This window comes from Macadamia integrifolia, chromosome 4 (genome assembly GCF_013358625.1).
Source record: "Macadamia integrifolia cultivar HAES 741 chromosome 4, SCU_Mint_v3, whole genome shotgun sequence".
NCBI classification, from domain to species: Eukaryota; Viridiplantae; Streptophyta; class Magnoliopsida; order Proteales; family Proteaceae; genus Macadamia; species Macadamia integrifolia.
Genome location: NC_056560.1, coordinates 36,659,642 through 36,686,887, shown reverse-complemented (window position 1 = coordinate 36,686,887; position 27,246 = coordinate 36,659,642). Strand labels below are relative to the sequence as shown.

The 27,246-nt window shown below is 38.4% G+C and overlaps 1 protein-coding gene across 2 annotated transcripts; it reads left to right on the top strand.

The window, feature by feature from the left end:
- Positions 1-1,031: 1,031 nt before the first annotated feature.
- On the top strand, positions 1,032-27,214 carry LOC122076852 (peptidyl-prolyl cis-trans isomerase FKBP12-like). 2 transcript variants are annotated; one of them, XM_042642449.1, is made up of 5 exons: positions 1,052-1,297; positions 1,804-1,837; positions 2,011-2,072; positions 17,844-17,896; positions 26,931-27,214. In XM_042642449.1, the coding sequence occupies exons 1-5, from the start codon at positions 1,210-1,212 to the stop codon at positions 27,030-27,032; spliced, it is 339 nt and encodes a 112-aa protein (XP_042498383.1). In that variant the 5' UTR covers positions 1,052-1,209; the 3' UTR covers positions 27,033-27,214. The 2 variants fall into 2 exon arrangements, with proteins under 2 accessions (XP_042498382.1, XP_042498383.1); XM_042642448.1 differs by lacking the exons at positions 17,844-17,896; positions 26,931-27,214 and adding an exon at positions 11,335-11,629 and having other exon boundaries at positions 1,032-1,297.
- Positions 27,215-27,246: the final 32 nt, after the last annotated feature.

The following is a 27,246-nucleotide window of genomic DNA, read 5'->3' as shown; positions in this document are numbered from 1 at the left end:
TGTGTCTAGAAATAAGAATGGAGAAACAAGTCAGATTTTTTTTTCCTGTTTCTAGAAACAAGAGGGAGGGACAAAATTTGAGAAAAACCCGATACTTCAATCGACCTACCCCAACCCTAACCCATTGTTGAAACTTCTCTTTGTCCAGAATCGACAACTCCAACCTGGTTGTGCAAAGCTCATAGTTCCGGATTGCCTTCATCCTTTTAAATCATATCTCCGCCAAGCATACCTGCAACTCCAACGTCATGCCTCCACTCTTGATCTGTATACCTGCAACGTCATGCCTTCGCTCGTGTCTTGAACCCGACTACATTTTTGAAAACGTCTCGGGAAACAGAAAAATCAAATATCTTTTTGCAATTCCCAAATCGTTTTTTAGCATAGAAACAGAGTTTCTGCACTCAAAAACAACAGAAATAAAATCAAACGATTAGTGAGGTTGCATGTTCAACTCTCCTCTCTTCATATTACCTTGTGACTTAGGGCACCCCTAACCCTGAACGCCTACTTAAGGGTCTATTTGGAAACGCTTCCTTAAGTGTTTCTGGTGTTTTTTTTCTTTGCTAAACAAAAAAATAAAATGTGATAAAATGATTCATTTCTCTATTATATGAACAAATAAAAAAGCACTTGTGAATTAAAAAAAAAAATTCAATATGTTTTATTATTATATAAACAAATACCAGGCATCGCAAACTCCTCTCGCCTTTGACATAACACTCGATGAGCACCATCTCCTCAGTCCTCCCACCCCCCTCCACCCCTAAAGATCCATTTTCTTTGCAAGTCTACCCCAATCGCTGCTATACCTGTGCATCACTGCTACAAGTACAAGCCCACCCCATCCATCCGATAAGTATGCTATCTCTATGTTTTGTTTGGTAAGTGTTTTTTTACCAAAAATATTATCAACTTACAAAAGAATTTTTTAAAAACATAAATACAACATAGTATTTTTTTTATCATAAATGTTGCAAACAGATCCTTAACGTTCTGATTCTTTAGTAGCTGAAAAAAAAAAAAAAAAAAAAAAAAAAACCCACGACAAATTTTTCCTTGGTTTTTTCGGTAAACCATGATAAATTAGGTCCTTGGGCACCTCGGCAAGATCTAGAGTTGTTTATATGAGAATTCTGATATCGAAGGTCGTGGGAAGGAGAACAAAAATACAATTTCAACAATCTATAGCTGCAGGGAGCCGGCACAATGGGAGTGGAGAAGCAATTGTTGAGGGCTGGAACCGGTCCGAAACCCGTTCCTGGTCAGACTGTCACCGTCCACTGCACGGGCTTCGGTTCGTCTCTCTCTGCCTATGCATTGCCTTCCCTTTCTTTTCAATCGATTTCAATTTCCAAATTCCTACTTCTTATCGGTGTTTAATCGTCTTCTTCCTCAAGAAACCCATTAAAATTCCATTTTCTTTTCCTGTCACAAACATCAATCACTGCACAACTTAGTTCCTTGTCTCTGTGAATCGTTCTTGTTAGTATGGGTAAAGTCAGAGACAGATCATCCACCATTGAGTTGGGTTGCGGATTGGGAAGACGGGAGATGAGTCGTCAGTGTTCATATGATGATGGTGAAGTAAAAGAATGGCCAGCTTCTTCATCGTTTCTCAGAGGAGCTCTGGTTGGAGATACCTAATCAGCCAAATAAGACAAGTTCATGTCACCTGGCTTTATAACGTTTAAATTTTGTGTTCCTTAGGATTTAATTTATTATTAATCGGTCGCCTTTCAACCTGTTCTGGGTTATGCATTGTCATCGGCTGATTTTCTTTAGCTGTTTTGCTCAATATAGGTAAAAATGGTGATCTCTCACAGAAGTTTTGGAGGTTAGGAGTTTCTCGCCTTCTGTCTCTTTTCCATTTCTTTATTTCTTGCTTTATTCAAGCAATGATAACATATAATAATTTTTTTTCCTATTCCTTCCCATCCGAAATACCAATTAACTGCTTTCCCCATTCCCTTGAGTTTGTTTCTTATCTTCTTTATTTTTGTATCTTAGCACAAAAGATCCTGGGCAGGAGCCTTTCTCGTTTAAAATTGGCCAAGGTGCAGTAATCAAAGGTAACTATAAGTGCTCTCTCTCTGCACGTGCCAATTAAACTTTGGATATAGAAATTTTTTTTGGGAGGGGGGGGGAGACAATTTTTCCTTTTGAAGTGATGTCTTACACTCTTGTTGATCTTTTATAACATACTGTGTCTCTTACTATTGTGTTGATCTCTTAATGTTATTCTTTTTATTGTAGTTAATCTTTTTTATCGTAGTTTATCTTTTCTAATATTAATAGTGATCTTAGCCTTGAATTATTTTGTTTCCCCTAGGTGCACAGTTACGAGTGTCAACAATTTACCTATGTTTGTATGTTTGAAATGGGATTGATGGTGGTCATGGTAGCTCTTTGTTATAAAACATGCTGGGTTTGTAAGTTCTGTCACAACTGTAACTTAGGGAAGCTGTTCCTTGAAAGCTTTTGGCATGGGGTGGATGCATGCCAATTTGTACTACTACTTTACGTGTCAAACATGACCCAACAAGCTTATCTTGTAAAACAATTATGTAGTTATGCATATAAGGATATTAAGCATGGGAAATATATTAAGTGGATCTGCTTAAATAAGATGTTCTTTGATGGCAACAACAATGGTAGGGTTTTGGTTTTGATTGGTCGCTATTGTGGAATGTAATTAGTTTGGATCCGGGTTCCAAAATCGGAATCGGATCGCTTATGGGCCCATTCAAGAGTGCACTAGCCAAATATTGAAGAATAATGGCAGTTCTTGTAAATAAATTGAAGTTACAAAGGGGAATGACACTCTTTGTAAATAACCAGAATTTTCTAAGGCTTAAGTTGGTAGGTTAAGGAGAGAGCGGATATGGTGGGGATTAGTATTTATTTGTCATGGGCATATTTGGAAGCAAAGTTAAGTTAAAGGTTAATGGTTTATAATGAAGGAAAGGAAGGGTATTTTGGAAAGTGAAGTATGAAATAGGGAGATAAGCAAATTGTGAGGAGCAAGCCAGATTCTTAGTTGGTCTTCTTCAACCTTGGACAGAACCAGAAATGGGAGGCAGATTTGATAGCTTTGTTAGAGCTCTCTCTCAAGCCATCATGGGTCGACCTAGGGCTTGGAAGTGAGAATTGCAGCACAAGGATCTTGTGATTGCAGCCAAGGTTCAGCCAAAACAGTAAGTGAAAGGATGGACGGAAGGTTTCAGAACCAGATCTGATCTCTGGTTAACACTTCTAGCATGGAGCAAAGATCGATTCGAGAATATGAAGGGGTAAATCGTTTCTATCGCAGGGATGTTTCCTACCAATCTCCAGCCAATCTGAAGACCATTACTAGAGATTGATATCAACAACTGAGCCTTCAAGTACCGTCTAGAAACAGAACCAGAGAAAGAGGACAAGGAAACCAAGAAGAAGAAAGGAAAGGGGAAAGAAAAGAAGAAGGTCAGGGAAGGGGAGGACAACACTGTTCTGCTGCTTCATACGTCTCTTTTGTAATAAGTGACTTTATATTGTTGGATATTAATTTCTTTCAAAGTCACGTAGCCTCCCCTCTTTTTTTTTTTTTTAAGACAATAGGAAAATTTATAGCGCCAACCCCTAGAGAATGCCTCTATTAGAGAGACACCCTGATGTAGATCCATATTATGGGCTAGGCTATCGCAAGAGGAAGCCCAGCCCATAATATCACTAACGTCCCTCCTATTTGAGGGGGCTAGGTTATTCTTTAGTTAATTAAATAAAGGCCCATTAGGCCCATCGATTGTAAGTGCCCCAGTGGGCCCATCAATTGTAAGTCCTTTATGGACTATTAGTTTAAGTAGTCCTACTCCATGTTGGAGTTAGAAGTCAAGTCCTAGTTCTATTTTCAATTCTTAGTCGTAGTAGGAGTGTCTAATCGTCTTTGGAAACTAGCTTTTAGTCTTAGTATGATTGTAAACTTCTCTCTATAAATAGAGATGCATATGTATCATTATTTCTCAGATTTGAATAAAGAAGTTTGCTACTAATTTTCTTAAAGCAGCTGGGATCGCTGTGGGTGAGAAGCCCAGGCTGAGATAGCCACTTCCTCTCCCACTTCCCTTGTTTCTTCTTTGTCTTATCACTTTATTTCCATTATTATTTGCTGTTTACTGTTAGAAGAATTTCAGATCTGTTGGAGCTTTAAAAACCAGAATTGGCCAGCAAAGGAATCTCTCAACTTGAAGTCAATTGATCCCCTTGCTGCCCTTTTCTCTGAACTGCCTCAAGAGACATTCAGCAGGACTGTTCCAGGCCATCCAAGGACCTTTTGATCCCCTTCCGAGCACGGTTAAGGAAGCAGTCCTGTCTGTGAGAAACTTCTCTTGTTTCTCTCTCCTCAGACCTGAAATCAAGAAAGTGAGTAACTTTTTATCTGTCTGTTAAAAGCTCTTCATTTTTTTTAGGTTTTTATCCCCTCCTTAGGGACTCCCATCGACCCAAGTTTCAGCTCAATCTGAGCTTCACAGCAGCAGCTGCCCCTTTCCCTATTTTACCTTGCGCAGGAGTTTTTCTCTCTCTTGGCCGGTTGTGTCTTTTGGGTTTTCTTCTTGTGGGTTGCTTGTTTACTTGTAAGGGTTGTCTTCTATCTTTGTTTACTTTGTTCTAAGGTCTCTTTTAAGTTGTATTGTTTGGGGTTATACTTGTGGGGGTTAGCTTCTTGCAATCTACTCCTACATTACACCTCTTGCATGATTCCAAATTATGCTCTCACCCCCTACCATCAGTCTTTGTTAAGTGAGGATTTGAAATGATGATTTTACCCTTTTGACTAAAATGCATGACCCTAAATCCTATCCTCTTCTTCTTCGCCACACAAAGGCAACCGACGAACAACCTAACCCTTCCTCGCCCTCAGCTCTGCTGTTGCAAAACCTTTCGCCCCATCCACCACTACTGCAACTGTAGAAAAGTATTTTGATTTTGCTTCTGATTTCAAGAAAAAATTGGAAACAATGAGGTTTCCGTTGCTGATTTTGATTTCGATTTCGATTCTGTTTCTGATTCCGATCATCAAGAAAAAAAAACTTGGGCTTGCATGCACCTTGTGTTGTAAATGCCCACCAGAATTCATTCCTTTCGCCTCGTTCCCACTTTGTCTCGACTTTGTCACCAGCGTCACCTCCTTTGTCACAGTCGTCACCTCCTCTGTCACAGTCATCACCTCCTCTATCATCCCATCATCCATTGTCGGTTTCGGACTTGGACATAATCTCCTGACTCACACTAATTTCGAACGAGGATTCGAGTTCGGGTTTGAAAACAATAGTCTTGCTTTTCTTTCAAATTATCAAATGGAAAGTCTAGATTCTAGCTAAACCCAAGGTGACTGTAGTAGCGAAGCCTGCTATAACGACCCCAAGGAGTTTGGTCGTTGGCGGTCCAAGATCGATTTCATTTTAGGGAATGAACTAGTATGGATTTTCACAAACCATGGGAAAAAGCATATAAAATAAATAAAAAATGTAATTAATTCATAGAAATGTGCAGCGGAAGTCTTAAATAATAAATAACAAAATAAAAGACACTTCCCCCATAGGAAGGTTTAAAATGAAGATGACATTAAAGGTTAATAAGCCTTACAAAAGACTTTAAAGAAAATGCTAAAGAAAATAGAATCATCAAGAAACTAGAAATAGCCACCGTCATCCTTGTTAAACCATAGGTATGCAAGAGGCTCTTCATCTCCCTCTCCATGAATCTCAATCTCATCATCTGAAATATTGTAAGGGGTAAGCTTTTGGGGAAGCTTAGTAAATGGCGGAAATCACAATTTACACAAGTTTGAAAACAAAAGAAATAAAGTTTTTTTTTTTTAAAATGAAATGTGAACTATTATAAAAATAAAGAAAAAATTAACGAGTCATTCAAACAATAATAGATATCACAAATCATGATTAATGAAATTTAACACTGCCGTCCCGTATTGTATTACGGCTCACACCGTACTGTGAACTTGATCAGTGTGTTAACCCATTCACATAATTCATAGTCTCAATAATAGTTCAAACATATGAGAATGGCATGTGCCCCCATACAGTACTACGGCTCACAGCGTACTGTGATCATAATCCACATTCATTCCATATGCAAGATATTACAATCACACCATTAGTTCTTGTAGGGAATAAAACACGCCCTATCATCTCGTACCGTACTATGGCTCACACTGTATTGTTTCCTTAATCGATAGTGAGGTTTTTGCACAAACAAAATGTACTCAATGATATCATACATCATCCAAAAATCCGTATAGGGACATAATGTAATAATCACAAATCTGAAAAAAAAAATGAAAAAAATATAAATCAGAATTTCTAATATGCTTTTATTATTAAGTGTGAAATGCCAAACCCAATAAAGAGATAGAAATTTCAAGAGAAATAAATTTACAAATCTAAGAAAAAAAATTTAGTCATTTAATATATAAACATACAAGTTAATTTCCTTTATCACATATTAATAATTATAAAAAAAAACATGTGTAGAGAGTGAATTAGACCACTTACCGAAACTTTCACAGAAGACAAAAAAAAAAATCTTTAGATGTAAGGTCTTGAACGAACGTTTCCTTCCTAATTAAGCGAAGCCAAGGGAAGTGGTTGAACCTTTCTTCTTCTTCTTCTCACTTGAATCACCAAGAGGGGAAAAAGATGGGGGTGTCCCACTCTCTCTCTCTCTCTCTCTCTTTTCTTCTCTCTTTTCAAAATCTGCAGCCTTGTGAGAGGCTGCCAACTTACCTTCTCTTTTTATTTCCCAAGCTCTTTTCCTAATTCAAAGAAGAAATAAAATCTTTAAGGGCCAATCAGCTTTCCCCCTTGTCAACTTGCTTAGCAAGGCCAAGAGGAGATGCCAAAAGTCTTGTCCATATGCTCCTTGATTATGCAATTTTCCCATCTTGATTTGAATCTTATAAGGAAGCCCCCTTGATTTGAATCTCACAAGGAAGGGGAAAAAGATATCATTAAGTTAGTATAATTAAAAGGATATTAATCTAGGTGTCCAATCATAATTGCAGGAATTTGAATAATTAGCATAATAGGTAGGGTGGTTTGAAAATCAACCATAAGTATATAAACTAAATAAGGAAATAATGTGAGGTGGGGATATAAAATACTATATTTAATATGGTTTATAATAGGCAAGTAATTGTAAGGCAAACTAGGAGTTTTTATAAGTGACCGACAATCCAAAAGACAGTTATGTTTCACCACATAGTTACCATAAAAAGGTATGAGTCTAAAAAAATAAATTTGCAATTCAAAAACATTTAAAAAAAAAAACTTACTAGAAATAGAGCGGTGTCAAGGCCAAAGAATCTTGGAATTTTGTCAACAAGTTTACATTTTGACCACCACGTCATCCATTACAAACATTGACTTTGATTGCCGCGTCATTAGCTGACTCATCACTTCAGGTCAATGTTGGACTAAGTCAAAGAAAAAAAATAGGGGTGACTTGTCAACAAGTAAATGTTGAACATCAACGACCTTGTGGACTCCTGAAACCATTAAAAATTCCACAGTGGAAATGGGACTCTATCGGAATGGACTTTATCACTGCATTGCCTAAGACTCCAAAAGGTCATAATGCTATATAGGTTGTGGTGGATCGTCTAACTAAATCAGCTCATTTTATTGCCTATTCCATGAACTATACCATGGAGATGATGACTCAATTATATGTTGATCTGGTATTACGCTTATATGGAATATCCTTGTCAATTGTATCGAATAGAGAGACCAGATTCACCTCTCGATCCTGGAAAGGGGTGCAAGAGGCTATGGGAACGGAGTTGAAGTTTATCACTGCTTTTCATCCTTAGACAGACGGACAAACAGAGAGGTTAAATCAAATCATTGAAGACATGCTTTGGGATTGTGCTTTAGACCTGAAGGGCAGTTGGGAGAAGCATCTTCCTTTGGTCGAGTTCGCTTATAACAACATCTTTCAAGCGACCATTGGAATGGCTCCTTATGAAGCCTTGTATGGGAGGAAATGCTGCTCACCCTTGTTTTGGGATGAGGTTGGGGAAAAGAAGTTAGCCAAGCTTGACTTAATCAATGAGTCACAAGAGAAAGTCCAACTTATTCGGTTGAGGATCAAGGCAGCCCAAGACAGATAGAAAAGCTATGCTGACACTAAAAGGAGAGAACTGGAATTTTCTGAGGGCAATAATGTGTTCTTGAAGATCGCACCGATGAAAGGAATAGTTAGATTTGGGAAGAAAGGCAAGTTGAGTCCTCGGTTTATCAGACCTTTTGCAATTTTGAAGAAGGTTGGAATTGTGGCATACCAGCTCGCTCTACCACCCACCCTATCTAGAGTACATGATGTTTTCCATGTGTCTTTACTCTGGAAGTATGTAGCAGACCCATCACATGTCTTGAGTTATGAGTCGTTGCACCAATCTGACTTATGAAGAGTCACCTGTACAAATCCTGGACAACAAAGACCAAGTGTTACGAAGACGTACTATTCCGTATGTGAAAATTCTCTGGAAACACCACGGGGCTTTGTGGGAACTAGAAGAGGATATGCGGGCCAGATATCCACAACTATTTGGTGAACCAGGTAAACTTTGAACCTAAGTTTATACCTCAAATTACTGTTACGCTCAGGCTAAGCTAAGTCTAAATGTGTCATACCTTAACAGATACTAGCGACTTAGGATCGGTAGCAATTGAGGGAAGAGAGGAAGATAGGATTCAAGCTATGGATCTTGAGGTAACTTCTTTTTCTCTAGAGAACTTTTAAATTTCGAGAAATTTCGGTTCCCGAAATTTCTTTAAGGAGGGAGGACTGTAATACCCCTAATTTTTTTCTTTGACTTAGTCCAACCCTAACCTGAAGTGATGAGTCAGTTGATGATGGGGCAGTCAAAGTCAATGTTTGTAATTGATGATGTGGTGGTCAAAATATAAACTTGTTGACAAAAGTGCAAGATTCTTTGGCCTTGACACTACTCTATTTCTGGTAAGTTTTTTTTTTAAATGTTTTTGAATTGCAAATTTATTTATCTAGACATACCTTTTATGGTAACTATGTGTTGAAGCATAACTGCCTTTTTGGTTGTCGGTCACTTATAGAAACTCCTAATTTGCTTTACAATTACTTGCCTATTATCATATTAAATATGGTGTTTTATCTCCCCACCTCACATTATTTCTTTATTTAGTTTATATACTTATGGTTGATTTTCAAACCACCCTACGCATTATGCTAATTATTTAAATTCCTGCAATTATGATTTGACACCTAGATTAATATCCTTTTAATTATACTAACTTAGTGATGTCTTTTTCCCCTTCATTGTGAGATTCAAATTAAGGGGGGTAAATTGATTATCCTTTTTCCCTTATAAGATTCAAATCAAGGGCGTGGGACAAATAATCAAATCAAGGGGCATGTGGGCAACACTTTTGGCATCTCTTCTTAGCCTTGCTAAGCAAATTGACAAGGGGGAAAGATGATTGGCCCTTAAAGATTTTATTTTCATCTTTGAATTAGGAAGAGAGCTTGGGAAATAAAAAGAGAAGGGGGTAAGTTGGCAGCCTCACAAGGCTGCAGAGTTTGAAAATAGAGAGAGAGAGAGAGAGAGAGAGAGAGAGAGAGAGAGAGAGAGAGAGAGAGAGAGAGAGAGAGAGAGAGAGAGGGGCACCACCACTTTTTCCCATCTCTTGGTGATTTAACCCCTTCGCTTGGCTTCGCTTGATTAGGAAGGAGACGTTCGTTCAAGACCTTATATCTAAAGGTTTTTTTTTTTGCCTTCTATGAAAGTTTCGGTAAGTGGTTTACTTTACTCTCTGCACATTTTTTTTTTTTAATAATTATTAATATGTGATATAGGAAATTAACTTGTATGTTTATCTATTAAATGACTAATTTTTTTTCTTAGAATTGTAAATTTATTTCTCTTGAAATGTCTATCTCTTTATTGGGTTTGGCATTTCACACTTAATAATAAAAACATATTAGAAATTCTGATTTATATTTATTTATTTATTTTTTTTTTCGGATTTGTGATTGTTACATTATGTCCCTATATGGATTTTTGGATGGTGTATGCTATCATTGAACACATTTTGTTTATGCGAAAACCTCACTATTGATCAATGTCATAGTACGGTGTGAGCTATAGTATGGTAAGGGACGATAGGGTGTGTTTTATGCACTACAAGAACCAATGGTATGATTGTAATATTTTGTATATGGGATGGATGTGGATCATGGTCACAGTACGGTGTGAGCCGTAGTACGGTATGGGGGCACATACCATTCCTATACGTTTGAACTATTATTGAGATTATGAATTATGTGAATGGGTTAACACACCGATAAAGGTCACAATACGGTGTGAGCCGTAGTCATGGTTTAAAGTATCTTTGATACCGATACGATACCCTCCGATACGTATCTTAAATTTAGCCGACCGATACGATACACACCGATACGATACATGGAATTTTTAAAATTCTTTCGTATTGATATATATCCTATGATACATACCGATATGCACCAATACACTATCGATACGTATTTGTAAGTATCGGTATGTATCAGTACATATCGGTGAGTATTTGTAAGTATCGATCGGTAAGTATCGATGAGTATCAGTACGTATCGGTGAGTATCGATCAATACGTATCGGTGAATATCGGTATGTACCGATACAGTGCGCTACGGTCATATAATGGCAAAGATGAGTATTTTTTTTCAGGAAAGACGATTTTTTTAGGGGTTTATGTTCCAAAGTTGCTGCCAGTCATATTTCTCTCTAACTAAAGTGGAAATCAAGGTTGGGAACAAGGATTTTACATTTATGGGACAACTACAAACCTTGAATTCTTAGTGCGATACCCTCAATTTAGTGTTTATGTATAATACATGTTATCAATAGTTTTTTTTAACAAAATTTTTATGCAAAAGTGTTTAAAAAGGTGTTTCATTTCCATTTATGTGCGTATCTTTAGCGTATCCTAGCGTATCTCCAATACGATACGATACACTCGGATACGTATCTTAATTTTGGTCGATCGATACAGCGACCGATACCGATACTTTAATCCTTGGCCGTAGTACGGTACTGGACGGTGGTGTTAAATTTCATTAATCATGATTTGTGATATCTATTATTGTTTGAATGACTCGTTAAATTTTTCTTTATTTTCATAATAGTTCACATTTCATTTAAAAGAGAAAACTTTATTCTTTTGTTTTCAAACTTGTGTAAATTGTGATTTCCTCCATTTACTAAGTTTCCCTAAAAGCTTACCCCTTACAATATTTCAGATGATGGGATTGAGATTCATAGAGAGGGAGATGAAGAGCCTATTGCATACCTATGGTCTAACAAGGATGAGGGTGGCTTTAACTTGAGTGGAGGCTATTTCTTGTTTTTTTATGATTCTATTTTCTTTAGCATTTTCTTTACAGTCTTTTGTAAGGCTTATTGACCTTTAATGTCATCTTCATTTTAAACCTTCCTATGGGGGAAGTGTCTTTTATTTTGTTGTTTATTATTTAAGACTTCCTGCACATTTCTATGAATTAATTACATATTTTATTTATTTTATATGCTTTTTCCCATGGTTTGTGGAAATCCATACCGATTCATTCCCTAAAATGAAATTGATCTTGGACCGCCAACGACCAAACTCCTCGATCGGATTTGGGGTCGTTACACCTGCCATGGTGATCACAAGGAAAAAAGTTGCAAAGATCAAGAGAGGACTGAAGATGAAGTGCAACGTAGAGCTTATGAGAAATATCGTAGCCGAAGCAGTAAAGTTGAACCCCATCAAGCCCAGAAGTGGGCCTCCAATCGCTATCCCTGCGAGCGTTGCTTAAAGGGCCATTGTCCCTCTGCTGTGGTATTGGTTCTGGTCGGTAATGATCTCTCCAGTGCCGGTGTGGGTCCCTTTGACATATTCTGCTCCTTGGTCATAGGGGGATATAATAAGTGGTGATATCTGCTGATCCTCAATGGACATTCTTTCTGTTCACTCTCCCTCTTCTTTGTTTCTTTCATCTACCCCTTCTTCTATAGGTTTTCTCATTGTGTTCGATTTTATTGTAGACATGGAAGACATCGATTTTATTCCTCTTCCTATGTGTGTGTGTGCCTGCCTGCCCTGTAGTAAGGCCTAACTTAAGTACTAAATTGATCATTCCTTCAGCAAACCCCATGGCCGAGCTTTAGCTCAGTCGGTTGCAGTCCCTCATGGCCAGCAACCCCCTTGACCCCTACCTTCTTTCTGTGACCTTGGGAAGACCAGCCCGCCCTGTCCAGCTTCTATACTCCCGCCGGCAACTCCTATTGGACATGCAACTTGATTTTAAAAAAAAAAAGAAAAAAAGAAAAAGCAGATTGAAATAGAGTTCATGTTTGGTAGAGGAGAGATGGAGCACAACCGGTTTGGGGATGAAGACGATGGAGCTCAGTTGTGATGGGGGTTAGGGGGTTAAGAGACGGTATATTAGGTACTTCACTTTTTAGAAGGGTATTTTGGTATTTAGAAAAAAAAAAAAAATATATATATATATATATATCAGCTGATGTCAACATTTAAGGTATGTTCCATAACAAAGATTGGAGTCAGTAGCACTTGAGAGCACTGAGGTGGAGATGGCTGGAGAAAATTGTTTTTTGAGCTTAGTAGAATTCAAGCCAAGGTGGGGAATTGTAATAATATAAGGAAAATTTACAGCACCACCCCCTAGAGAATGCCACTATTAGAGAGACACCCCTACATAGATAGGTGTTCTTGTTGATTTTGTGAGGTAGCACATCGGAGGGTTGTAGCGGATTGACTAATTCAGCCTCTTTTCTGGCTTACTGTAGTTTAGTTTTTAAGATTTTTTTTAGTAACTCTTTTGTTCCCCTCATCTTTCACTGCAGCTGTTCACTTTTACACTATTGCAGTAAGTTGTGTTGCTTTCTTTGAAGTGAAAATAGGAAGTCTGAAAAATACATCCAGGGGGTGCTAATTTTAGAGTTAAGTTGGGAGATTCAGTAATATTTAATCCATTGGTGCCTAGAAAATTCCATCTACAAAGCTGTTTGAAAAGGCTATGTATCTTGTTTGACTGTTATCCATTGGTTCTGTGAGGTGCTTGACTTCCTTACTAACAGTGGAAAAGAGGTAGAGAGGTGGGGGGGGGGGGGGGGTGGAAGATAACTGGGAAACCAAATTCTTACATATGTACTCTTTATTCTCCTCTCATTTTATTGATTTTGGGATTTAGTATTAACAGGGAAAAGAGAAGATATCAAAAATGCACCAAGGGGAAAAACTATTCCCCAAAAGGGGCATCTAATTTTTATTTTTTTTCTAGGGGTGTGAATCTTTTCCACAAAACCCTAATGTAGTGTTCCAGTTTTCTTATGCTCTACCCACCTTAAAAGACTCTCACACAAGTGAGCCACCCAATGATGCCATATATTGGTTAACCATATGGATGGGTGTTGCTATCAAGGTTTAAGATCTTGCTCTCGCCCTCCATCTTGCTGATCCAAAAAAGAGAGATCTGGCGAGATTTCGCCGAGATCAAGTATTTTTTCCCTATTGACTCGGTGGTTGGGCTCGGTGGCCATATGGTCTTTGTAGCCCCAGAAACTTTGTATTTACCCTATTTTAGGCCTTCTAAATACAATGGGAACATCCGTTTTTTAAAAATCAAACCTAAAATAGTACTTTGACTTCGTACCCTATGTAAGTAGCATAGTTTTTAAGGCGCTGGTAAGGTTGACGCTGAATGCGGTCTAGAGATGGTAAGGCAGTGCTCCGCCTTATGTGAAGTGGCGCCTTATGGGTTTTTTTTTTTTTTTTTTAACACATTTTTAAATTACTTGATGAAGATTCCAAATATAGATTTTTTATTGGTAGGTGTATGGTTTTGTTAACACTTGAGATGTATGGGATCAGCTTTACTCTACCAAAAATAACCAAAACAAACAAAACAAAAACACAATTCACAAACAGGGTTTGGATTTTGTCAAGGGTTTTAAGAAAGGGCTTTGAGAAGGAATCAAGGAACAAGGAAGAACCACTGATCCAGGCGACCATTTTGCTCCGGCAGCGGTGAGCTTCATTCTTCTTTGACAGGAGTAGAAATATAGTGGATGACCTTAGGGCTTAGGCACTCATTTTGGCATCATAGAGGTAAGTATAATAAATACTTGTAATTTTTATGTCTTCTTTTCTTTATATTTATAATTTTGTTTCATAATTATGTATTTATATTATATGTTAATATGTTATGATGATTGATGATTGATGATTGATGAAGATGAACTTAGTTTATTCACTTTATTGATTTGTTTTCTTGATGAATATCTTACATTGGTATGAATATGAACCTTTAATATTTATTTAACATATGAGTAATAGGATTCAACTAGAATTTGAACCAAATAGATTGGTTTTATAAAAAAATTACATAGTAACGCTTTAGTCAATAAGGTGACGTTTTATGCCCGCCTTATCACTAAGGCGCTCCGAAAGACCCTCAAACGCCTCTGTCGCCTTACCGCTTTAAAAACTATGGTAAGTAGTCTCTGAGTCTTCAGACCCTAGGCTAGTATGCTTTATTCCACAATCAACACATGACACAACATAATCATAAGAATTTAAAAGACAAGATAATTACTTAATTGCTTAACAATTAACATTGATGATTAATGAGTCACGTTCACATACATTGAAAATTTGGAATAATATATGATAAGCGACATAACAATATAAGGTTAGTGTTATATGCATCATTTATTTAAAAAAAAAAAATTTAAAAACAGAAAAATATATTTCCCTATGTGAATCCGTAGATCAATTTTATATGCATCACATATAAAAAAAACCAATACAAACCAACGACTATTTGATGTTGTTTCCATGAAAAAATGGGTTTGAGATTTTTTTTTTAATCTAAAATGGTTCTTGAGAAGAAAAGTAACTTCAAAAGTGGATGAGGAGGTAATATTCTTTACTCTTTAAGTTTCAATAAGTGTAGGAATGGAGATCCTCAAGCAAAAACTCCAAAAATCCTTACTCTTTAGTTTTTTTTCCTCAAAAAAGTAAAGAGAGAGAGATGTGAGATCTGATCTCGGCAAGATCTCAGTCGAGTTTTTGTACAATTTTTAACTAGCCATGCATCTCATCTCGCCTTTTTAGAAAAAAAGAGATATTGGCGAGATCTTAAACCATGGTTGTTATCTCGATAAATCTCTTCTTGAACTGAATTATCAGGATGGCATGGATTGGTGCTTCATTGAGGTCTTTGACTCACCACTGAAGGCTGGTCCTGTCAATTTCATACAATTTTAAATGCACTGTGAGTTCCATGGATTTGTCAAAAGGTAATTTCTGAATTAAAAATGAAAAATTGTATACCTGGACTTTGATGCGGTTGTACTAACTGTACCACTTCCCCTTATATTTTTCCATTTTTTCTTGGACAGTATTTCTGTAGATTTACTTCTTTCCAGTTTTTCCTCCCTCCCTCCCTCCCCCCCCCCCCCCAAGAAAAAAAAACCCCCCTTTTTTATGTAAACATCGAGAATTCCTGTCTGCCTCACTAGCATTTTATGTACTCGAGTAATGATGGTGTTATAAATTTTTGGCTAAAAGGTAGCAGCGCTTAAGCGTTCCCAACTTGTAATTTGTAAACACTCCATTTAATTTGTGCCGTTGGTCTTGTCTGAGATAATTTGAACCATTTATTTATTTCAACCGATTACTTGTTCTTTCCGTATCCTTTACAATTCCTCAATTGTGCAATACGGTGCAGTTCTACCTTCATTGTCCGACATGTGTCCTTGACAATGTGGACGGTGAATATGAGGAGAGAAGCATGGAGCTTCACATGGAGCTTCACCATGTCTTCTGATCCGCTGATGAAGCTACTCTCTGCCATGGCTGCCACCACAAGCTCACCAGCAAGCACCGTCTGGCTAAGTATTTTCTTCGTTTTGCCTTTCTTCTCCAGAATTTTCTTTGATCTTTGATTGGATAAAGGAAAAGATCTTCTGATTGCTACGTTTATTTCATAGATCATGTCTTCGGGGTTCTGTTTTTTCTTGTGGATTTGAGGTTTTGGGGTTTATGGAAGCTTGATACTCTGGTAACCCTTTGAATTCTTCTCATTCAAACGTGGGGTTTTCTTTTCCATTATCTTGTTGGATCGATTTCTTGTCATGATCTCGGCTGTTTCAGGTTTTCTTCTGTGGAAATCCCATCTCTAGAATTTATGAGCTACACTGCACTCCTGCATAGGTTTCTTTTTCTCCAGTCTTTCTCCGTCGGCTTCCGTTATTGGTTTCTTTGTTTTCTAATGAGCTTCTTTTTTTAATGATCTGCTCTTTCCATCTCTCTCTCTCTCTCTCTCTCTCTCTCTCTCTCTCTCTCTCTCTTTAATTATTATTTATTTTATATTTTAATTATGCAATATTATTTGATTCTTTGAGAATACCCATCTCTCACATTGTCCGAAATCCATCATCTTCGTCGGAGAATAAAGTAGCGAAGAAAGGAATGTCATCTGCGCAACCACTCACAATTTCTGGTTGAAGGAGATCTGCAATACGCGGGGATCGATGAGAGGAAAAGGAAAAGGACGCTTTCAAACCGAGAATCTGCAAGGCAGTCACATCAGAAGAAGCAACAACACTTGATCTGATAAACCAAATTTGTCAACTCCCCTGCCCATCACAGCCAGGACATCCTGCAACACTACAACCAGATCGAGTCTGAGAACCAAATTCTGAGCGCTCGTATGGCTGAATTGAACGATAGGTTGGGGTCTCCGAACTCTCTCCTCAGCTTCATGGAGTATGATCCCTTCATGAACACTCCCCAGATATCGGATCCTCTGCTAAAACCATGGCAACTTCCTTGCCCATCACAACAGATATTGGCTGCTTCTGCTGATATCGGATCCTCTGCTTCTCCAACCCAGTGGACGGCCAGAAAAACCGGGAAGCTAGACACGGGTGGATTGCTTCAAAGCTCCTCTTTTGTAGAAGTAGAAGTAGACCAGATGTAGAAGTAGAAAGCCCTAATAAAGGCATGAGGGCAATCGAGGACTTGCAAAGTCTCGAATACAAACAAACGATACATCAACTGGAAACCGGGTGTGGAGGTATTAGCCATTAAGGGAGGCATGAGAGTAATCGACGGCTTGGATTTATTATAAAGAGATCAACGCTCCAGATTATATGTGGTGTTTGTAAGTTGCGAGCGCTTAAGCACTGCTACCACTCACCCTAAATTTTTTTACTAAGGCATACGCATAAAGTCGTTGAGATTATCCAGTTCCAGCTTTGGCTTCTGTAGCTGCTGTTCCAGTTCTTTCCTCACGTCTTTTCTGTCTTAGCCTTGTTGGTCCTTAGCAACAAGATTTCAGGTAGCTTGCACGACCAGCAGCTTTACTATGTGAGTTTCCCAGTGTTTTGAAGAAATACAATACTGGTTTTATAGTATTAGTTTCCCTTACTCTTGATGGAGCTAGTTCAAAAGGGAAGTCAGCTCCTTTAAAACCTTTAGTCAAAAAGCTGCAGTAATGAGGGGAAGTCAGTTTATTCTAGTGCAAGTGAAGTCATCACTTCATTGCAGGCCATCCATATCTCTTTTCTTTCCCAGTAAATGTCCTGTGGTAGACTTTTGTTTGACTATGGGGAACATTCCATGTAATTTGACCTGACAAATTGGTGATGGTTTCTTTTGCTAATATTTGATGGAAGGTCCTGTAGGCTTTAAATCCTTTTCATTTGGTATATTAATTGCTGTTCTGCCATATTTTAGGATGGGATGAAGGTGTGTTGGGGATGCAAGTAGGAGAAAATGCTCGTCTTCAGGTAACATTCGTTTCTCTTGGTTGGTATTTTTTGGTATTTTACTTATTGAGGGGATCTACATGCTACTTGCATGTGGTGGCATCTCCCATGCGAAGCCAATAGGCGCACGGGAGGGGGTGCATCATGATCCGTATTACATGGGTCCTGCATGGTCAGGGATGAGAGTACACTGCAGCGTGTACTTCCTTTTCCCTTTAAACATTAATTCTGTAGTTTGTTAGTTGAGAACTTTAATCATCTTCCTAATAGATTTGGCTTTGGAAAATTGTGATGAATAGTATGAATGTTGATTTGGGTATGTCTTATGAAGCAGAATCTATGCAGACATTTTTTTTTTTCATGTGCAATTTTACTTTTGTTGAGGTTTCTCTCTTGTTCATATTGTCCTCCCTCACACTTTGATTGGAAATTCAAAATCTATGGGTTTTGGGGTAGGGGACTTTTTTTGGGGGGGGGGGGGGTTATCAACATGATGAATTGCTGATTAATTTTTGTAGCATCTCAGTGTGAAGCAACACACTTGGTTACTATGATACTTCTTGGCAACTCCCCAAAGACCACCCAAACTCAGGGCTGGGTGCGGCGGGATGTGTGGGTATCTAATAGAAGCAGGTGTGATTGTGAGCTGTTGGTTGAAATTTGATGTAAGACTAGCTAATCCTAGGCAGGATTTGAAAAATCTGACTGAATAGGGAGAAATATGAGATCTCACAAACCGTACCTCAGATGGGGCTGAAACTTGGAGTGGATGAAGGTCCTAGATGGGTCAACGAGCCCTCAAAAGATGAGCTAATTCTGATGGTTGAATTGATAGTTATGATGTTGACATGAATTAGGAGGCTTTTGATAACTTTCTTGAGATTTCAACCTCCGATGAACCTCAAATTTGGAGCAAAGGCCCCTCGTGTGATGCCCAACTATTCTTCAAAAGATGAGTGTCAATTGATGACTGGTTGAGAAGTTATGCTTAAAGAATGAAAAAGAAAACTTTATGGAAGTTCTGCAGTATAACAGCTACAGTCCTTCAAATTGATCTTTTGATGGAACTTCTGAACTTCAACAAGCTTGTAATGATCACCTAAACACACTCTCACAACAAACAAATAAAGGGGGATGACGAATTAGTGAATGGACATCTCACGGTACTCACCCTCTCAGGTAGCAGCTATCTCAGCCATGAGTAAACACTCAAATTCATAAACTTCAAAATTTTTTTTTTTTCTTTCATTATGATCAATGACTTTAAATAGCCTTACATATCTTGGACACAAAGAAATAGCATAAAAGGAAACTAATGGACTGAATTAAGATTTTCTAATTTGTGTCTAACTGAATTAAGATTTCTAATTTATGTCTAACTTGTTAACCAAGCTTAACAACTGAACTTAAAAAGGAAGCTAGCCTAAGTTGCAAAATAGGAAACAAACTTGATAATCTAAAAAAGGAAACTAAATCCTATACTAGCTGGCCAATTCGATGGCAGTTGGAGATCTTCTCTTGAAGTTGAATAAGGGACAGCTGTATAGCTTCTGGAAGATATTTTTGAAGACCAAAACTTGCTGATAAAAATACTGTTCACATGAAACAGTAACACAAGTTATGGAAGCTGCTGGACAAGCTGGATCGATGGCTGCTTGGGCTCTTCTAGAAGACTAATTAGGGAAGTAAAATATGCATTATCCAAGGGGCTGTTTGGTTCGATGACTACAGGAGTGGACCAACATAGGTGCAAAATTGGGACCTACAAGGCTGGCTCGGTGGGACTAAACCAGGTCCAGACTTGGGACAGAACTGAACCATGGTTTGGCCAGTTCGAGTCCTCCTTTCGACAACCCTATGTACATCAAAATTTCTCGACTTATGTTGTAGTTGTAGGTGTTTTAGATATTATGTTTTCTGCTATACTGTTAAAATGGAATGTTTTGAAATTGAGATGAAAGAGTCAAATGATGTTACGTTGGTACCACAAACCCCCTTTGTTGGCTTAATGTTAGAGGGTGAAAGTGACATTGCTAACCATCCTAAGAAAAAGCCCAAGGCTAGGGTAGCAGCCTACTGGGCACTGGTTCAAACCAACAGATTTGAAAGACTGTGGATGGAAAGCCTAGGTTCAATGTATTAAGTGTAGATAGTTGTTCATGGCTGACCCATTTAAATGGGACCTCCAGCTTAAACAATCATATGTAAAGGTGTCCTAAGCATGAAAACAAGGACATAGGCTCATTTGTTGGGAAGTTAACTTTAATGGATTTCAAAATTGACCCCAAAGTTGTACGTGAGATTTTTTTCTTTTATTGTAAAAAATGAACTCCTTTTAAAATTTGTGGAGTACAAAGATTTAGGAAGTTGATGCTATATTTGTACCCTGATCACACCCCATTAGCAGTAACACACTACTGAGCGATATTCAAGAAGGAGAAGAACACTATCAGAGAGGTAGTCAAAAGTACTCCTTGGAATGTTTAGCGACCACTAATTTGTTGACCTCCATCTCCAATGATGGATATGTGACACTCACAACCCATTGTTTGGGCAATGCAAGTGCAAATGGTGTATTTTTTCCTTATTTGAGAACAAAACTCAACGCGAAGGACCTTTTAATGTAAGGGTATTGAGAGATCAATAACCCCCAATGATATCTAAATACGACTTAAAATTAGATACTACATAATATGACCCATGATTCTGGTTTTGAGTGTACCAGCTAATTCCAAGACCAATGAGCTTAGACTGGCCTGTTGAAGAACCATGGGCCTGGTTCTTCTTAGGCTTGCAATATTATTGCTTGATGTAGTACTTTTCTACATCAGGTCTCCCCAGCTTGGAAACATTCAACTCCGGCAAATTTAGGAAGGACATGTATTTAACTCTCGCACAAATCCTGGTTGATGTGCTTAAAATCATTGGCATGGATCCACGTGCAATCATGTTGAGGTCGTCCTTCCATTTCACTGGAAAAAACTAGTGGCTGCTGCTGCCCCATGTTGAACTTGTTATCAATAACATCTTCAATTTCATTTATGACCAGTGAAGCAAACAAGGAAGCCATAAAGGTATGCTTAGTATCACCATAATCTGTATGGGGTCCCACATATAGAGTAAGATCAGCAAGACACAACATTAAAAACATTGCTAATTTTCGTGTCTGGTGGTAGCTCTAACATGTAGGCTTTTGGTCCAATTCTTTTCAGCGCCTTGAATGAACCCATCTTCAAGGATGCAACTTAGTATTGGTATCGGGTGTGAACCTTTCCAATACAACTCAAATCCTCACCATATTGCCTTGGCTTGAACTCAACGAAACGGCAATGTCGATCAGTGGCTGCCTTGTATGCATCGTTGCTGATTGCTGTGTAGGTGGGCATCCGTGTGTACCTCTGTGATGTGCCAGATGAACTCATCCACCTCGACGCTCACTCGAACATGAGAAGTTATTGGTACCAAGTTAGGCCTATTATGCTGAAGGCCAGAAACTATCTCAAAGAGTGTGCAACCCATGTTACGGGTGGCAGAATTGTTATAAGAAAATTTTCCAATGTCAGGTATTGACGGCCAAGTCTTCTTATGGTCTCGATAAGACAACGTAAGAGGTTGCCAAGGCTTCAATTCACACTTTCCATCTGTTTCTTTGTTTTGTGCTTGATAGGTTGTAGAAAATTCAGCTTTATATTTGTCTTCGTCTACAAAGTCTTTCAAAGTAGGTTACGAACTTCACATCACGATTAGATATTATCTACTCCGTCATTCCATGTAGTCGCACCACCTCTTTGACAAATATGGCAGCAATGTGGCTTGCATCAAATGTCCACCCATTTTGCCTCCATGTAGCTCCTGAATGAGGTGTTGCCTTAAAGATGTGTTGGGGATGCACCAGTGAGGTCCTGAAAAGAGGAAACCATAATATAAGGAATACTTCGTAATTCGTATTGGTTCCTCCTGCTGTAAAATTTGATAAACACTAGAAGGTTCAGTACCTGAACGCTAGTCATCTCTAATGGGGTTAAGGCTTGTGCCTTGGGCTGCAAAGGTATTCAACGTGAGCACTTTTCTACTCAATGCATCGGCCACTTGGTTCTCTTTTCCAGTTTTGTACTTCAGGGAAAATATGAACTTCTGGAGATAAGAGACCCATTTGGTATGTCAGTTTCTTATTGTCCTCTAGGAATGCAAGTGGTTGAGAGCTTCAAGGTTGGAGAAAAGGATGAACTCCTTGCGGATTAAATAATGTCTCCAATGCTTCAATATCTGAACCACCATGTATATTTTCAGATCACAAGTAAAGTACTGCTTTGCATTATTTAATTTTTCACTGTCGAAAGTGATAGGGTGCCATCCTTATATTAGAATGCCACCAATTCCCATATGAGAAGCATCTGTTGTGACTTCGAAAATGCGTTCAAAATCAGGAGGTGCAACATTGGAGCTGCCGTCTTCTTTTAATGAATGCAAATGCTTTGGTGGCTATCATATCAGACCACTAATTATAGACTAACGAACCCCTCCCATTCTATTCTTAATACAACTCTAGTTAGAAACCTAAATTCCTAAACTTGAGAACCAAGGAATCTGAATATAGAAGCATCCTAGAGCTTCTAGAGTTTCTAAAACCAGACGTAATAGTTCTTTAACAAAACAGAAACATCCAATTAGTGGCTCAAAGTGGACCCAATCTAACCTAAATCTCTTAGAAAACTAAAATATTAGAAACACACACCCAATCCTATATAGGACTAAATATCCCTCTTTTTTGGGCTCAAGGTTCGAGGTTTTGGTTGAACCTGGTAAGTTTCAGCTACAAGTTTCGATTGCTAGTTTCAAAGGTCAAATGGCCAACTTTGGTCTCAAAACTCTTGGGAAACCTTATTTTAGGCCTTTTAAACATAGTGGAATCCTTAGATAATAAAAAAATCACACCCAAAATGATAGTTTGGTTTCGGACTCTAGGTTGGTAGGGTACACTATAGCACTAAGTTTTCATCCTATTTTTCGCAAAAAATCATTCTTGAAATTAAGCCTGCCTATTTGTCAATTCTTGGTCTAGCGTGACTGAACCAATAATCTGGTTTGTTTCCGACTTTCTTGTTCTTCTGAATTGCATTAACCAAAGTTTCAACATTCTTTGGGAGCAATATACTTTAGTATTTATAATCACCCTACCCCAATACTAAATGCTGATTTTAATGCGACCGTGGACAAAGGAATTTCCTACATATCTCGGGCTAGCGGAGACAAATAAGGAAATTGGGTCTAGTATCCCTTCCAATATGTTAAAACATATTCCTTGGCCAACGGTTTTCCTGGTACTTTCAAGATAATGGTCCAATTCAGGCTTGTCATTGGTGCTGGCTGTCTTCTTTTTTTGTCCAATTAGTGAATGGATCTGAACCCTCCTCAATAGTAGTAGTTAAAGACCACTAATCTTTTGGCATACACTTGTATTCCCCATAAAGTGGGCCAGAAGCTAGTTTCACATGGTTGACAACCCCATCAGTTAGGAAGCTATCTTAAGCATGGATCTGTTCATATGCCTACTCAAGAATTTCCAACTTGTAGAGGATAAAAAACGACACAATTGATAAAGCAAAAGTATGGAGGACCTGAGAAACATTGAAAGGAAGTTCATTTTTCACAGTTAAAGTCAAAACCATCTCATCTAAGAAACTAATCTTAGAGAGAAAACCAGAGCATTGAAGAAGCCAGAGAATAATAACTTGAACATTCAGAAAAGATATGAACAACTAAATTTAAACAATTAGGACCAAAGAGAGAAGGCAGAGCATTGAAAGAAACTAATCTTAGAGAAGCTCTCAAACAACATTCAACAAAACCATGGCAGTAGAAACTAAGCAGAAATCCTCTTTCCCTTTGGTTTCCAAACTCCCCATCTCTCCCATCAAATGAGCTACGAGATCCAAGGGAGTCCGTTTGGTAATTTTGTCCAAACCCTCTGCTATAGGGTTTTGCTGTTTTGGTTAGTGATTGGTCCAACCAAGGTTTAGGGTTTGGTTTAGATTCGTTTTATTTGGTAGTTCGGTTTTGTAAACAGTTTAGAACCACTGGTTTTGAGGTTTTTAAACGAACTGTAACTTATTTGTTGAAACTACAACTGTACCGTTTGAATTCGGTTCTGTTTGGCTGTAACTGTCGGTTCCAGTTCCTGTTACCTTTTACACCCTTGCCAGTCCCTTGAGTTAAAATTTGATTGCAGTGTCCTAGGGAACACCTGGGGCTGGTTGGTTGGTCACAGGTAGTCTGTAGACATGGTCTGAGAGATCAGGCTGAGATCAAGCCTGTAATATATGCATTGAATCTGTCATTTACTAGCAGTGAATCCAAATGCTTGCTGAGGATGACTTGGCATTGTTTATAGGTTTGTTAGCTTCACAAGGCAGTGTCTATGGGTGTGCTATAAATTTATCAAATAATAGTCAATAAATTTCGACTTCTAAATTTCTCACCATGTAATGGAAATGGACAGAAGCAAATCCATGAGTTTCCCGTTGAACTGCCACACATTCAACTCCAGGTAATAACTTGAATAGTAGCACGAATAATGGTGAACCCCATGTGATGGAGGGCCAGTAGGGGAAGGGAAGAAATCCCTGAGAAAACTTAGAGTTTCAGGGAGGGAGAGGAGTCGCACAAAGAAGGGGGGAGTGGGGAGAGGGAAATAGCACACACTCAGCCCGCCGGCATACACCACAATATCAACTCATAACTTCGTTCTTCAATCTGATTTTGTCTATCGGTTACAATGAAATTTATAGGAAAATAAAAGACGTAATAATAGAAACTCAACTAAATCCTACGTGAACCAAATTGCTAAAATAAGTTGAATAAAATAAAATCAAAGACGTCTTCCTAAATAAAGTAGATTTCTAAAATCCTACTAGACCCAAAACCAATATGGATTTGGACATCTGGTTCATCTCTGTTCGGAAACCTGGATAGGTATGGATCGACGCCCATGGTGTGCATCTGCATCAACTCCCCTGGTGTTGAGAAAACTCGTCTATGAGTTTTGTAGAACGGAAGAATCAACACCAATTGATCAGCATCCATCCTTACCTATATGAAGTCACCATCAAAACCATGATCGAGTGCTATGAAATCCACAACGCAAAGTTCGTTGGTGTAGTAGTGACTTGGAAAAATAAAATCGATTAGTTCACTAAAGTGATCAACCGATTTAAATTTTTCTACAAGCCGATTTTCAACTTCCAATGACACCATAGTTTCTTCCATGATTGGTGGTTCATCTTCTGGCTCATCCACTTGTTGCTAAATGGCTGAGATCACATAGTTGAAGGTAGAGTGTAGACAATCAGATGTGACTAGTGTTTGGGATTTGATGTCCTTGCAATGTCGTTGAATCTCATCGAGTTTCTCTTGTATCAATTGCATTTGTTGATGGATTCCAATAAAAGATCTAGATCCATCGGCCAGGTTTGTTATTCGGAATCACTATGGACCCACTATGGTAAGGGAACACTCAAAGAGAATGACAAAATAGTGAATATTTGGAAGATTGTGACCACAGTGGCAAACTTGTAATTAATTTGAAATTCCTTAATAAGTGGCATAATCGAAATTATAAGAAAAGTCAATTAGAATCAAGAAAACAAAGCTTATAAGGTGGGTAGGGGTAAACTTGGAAGAAAAATAGAAAATAGGACAGACTACACTAGAGAAGAAAGGCAATGGCAGTATGGGAAAACCAAAACTAATGAAAGTAAAATAGGAATCATGAGTGTGGGGTTTTAATACCAAAAAAGGAAAGAGATCTTCTCTTCCATGGAATCAGCGAAGAAGAAACCAGCAGCAAGAGGAAGCTGGGTTGTAACAGGGGGGGTCAACGACTTCTTGGAAGAGAGCTGCGACTCTGATTGAAGAGGCGACCTGTGGTGGGAGCGTGGAACACCGAGAAAACCAGGTATGTAAAACATTTTCTTCTTCTTTTTTTTTTTTTTCTGAACCCTAGAAAGGGAAATAGAGGGCGGTGGAGGAATTGGTATGGCAGAATCGACGTTAGGGTGGGTTCTGGTTCGAGGTCTTTCTTTTGTTTGCTGTTATAGCAGGGAAACGGGCTTGCTGGTTAGGAATCGAAGGGGGTTTATGGAACGGGTAGGGCTGCGGGAGAGAGCTCAACGAAAGTTCTTTTTTTTTGCTGGCAATATTCTAGAAAAAAGGGTGATGGATGCTCTGCTGTAAGGGAGAGCGGTGGGGTTGTGACTGGAATTTGAAGGAAGGGGTTGGGGTTTTGGTTCGATTTCTCTGTTGGTGCAACAAAGAACTTTATTTTTTTGTTGGAACTTAGTTCTCAGCAGAAGCCAAGAACAAAATGGCAAGGAAGAAGGTTGATGGGGAAGGAGAAGAAGGATAGAGGATCCTTCGGCTTTGATGCCAAGTTGATGGAGGGCCAGTAGGGGAAGGGAAGAAATCCCTGAGGAAACTCAGAGTTGCAGGGGAGGGAGAGGAGTCGCACAAAGAAGGGGGGTGGGGGGGAAGGGAATCGCGTACACTCAGCCTGCAGGCACACATTTCAATATCAACTCATAACTTATTTTTCAATCTGATTTTGTCTATCGGTTACAAGCAAATTTATAGGAAAAATAAAAGACAATAATTGTAACTCAACTGAAATAAGAAACTACCCTAAGCAAGGAAACAAATTGCAAACAAGCTCTCTAAGACTCTAAATCCTACGTGAACCAAACTTTCTACAATAAGGTGAATAAAATAAATCAAAGACAATCTTCCTAATAAAGTAAATTTCTAAATCCTACTAGACCCAAAACCAATATGGATTTGGTTCATCTCTGCCTGGAAACCCAGATGGGTATGGATCAGCCCATGGGTGTGTATTTGCATCACCTTGTATATATTTTCTTTTTCGATTCTACAGCTGGATGCCTTTACATCATTACTAGGGATCAAGCATGAGCATGTGTGCTTACTGTGTTGAATGCATCTCAGTTTATGCACTGAACCAGAGCATTTTGATGCATCTAATCCTCTTCGGTTGCTTTTGCAGTGCTCTCCTGACTATGCATATGGTCCTAATGGATTTCCAGCATGGGGAATACTGCCCAATTCGGTTTTGGTTTTTGAAATTGAAGTCCTTAGAGTGCAGTGACCACATTTTTTTTTTTTTCGAGAGTTGGTAACAATCCAGGAAATCATTTGACTATCCTTTACATAATTTCATGGATCATATGCTTAGTTTCTTGATCTATGAACACCTTTGAGTTTTTGATTTCGTGAACTCAATTCTATAATTTCATATTTACATCAGTTATGACGACAACAGTTTCTTCATATTTGTGAATCTTATGTTGCTTTAAAAACCC

Bases quoted from the DNA above. Each gene is read 5' to 3' on its own strand.
- LOC122076852 (XM_042642448.1), top strand. From the start codon at position 1,210: ATGGGAGTGGAGAAGCAATTGTTGAGGGCTGGAACCGGTCCGAAACCC. The intron at 1,298-1,803 runs GTTCGTCTCTCT...TGCTCAATATAG, and splicing joins CGTCCACTGCACGGGCTTCG to GTAAAAATGGTGATCTCTCA. The intron at 1,838-2,010 runs GTTAGGAGTTTC...TTTGTATCTTAG, and splicing joins CTCTCACAGAAGTTTTGGAG to CACAAAAGATCCTGGGCAGG.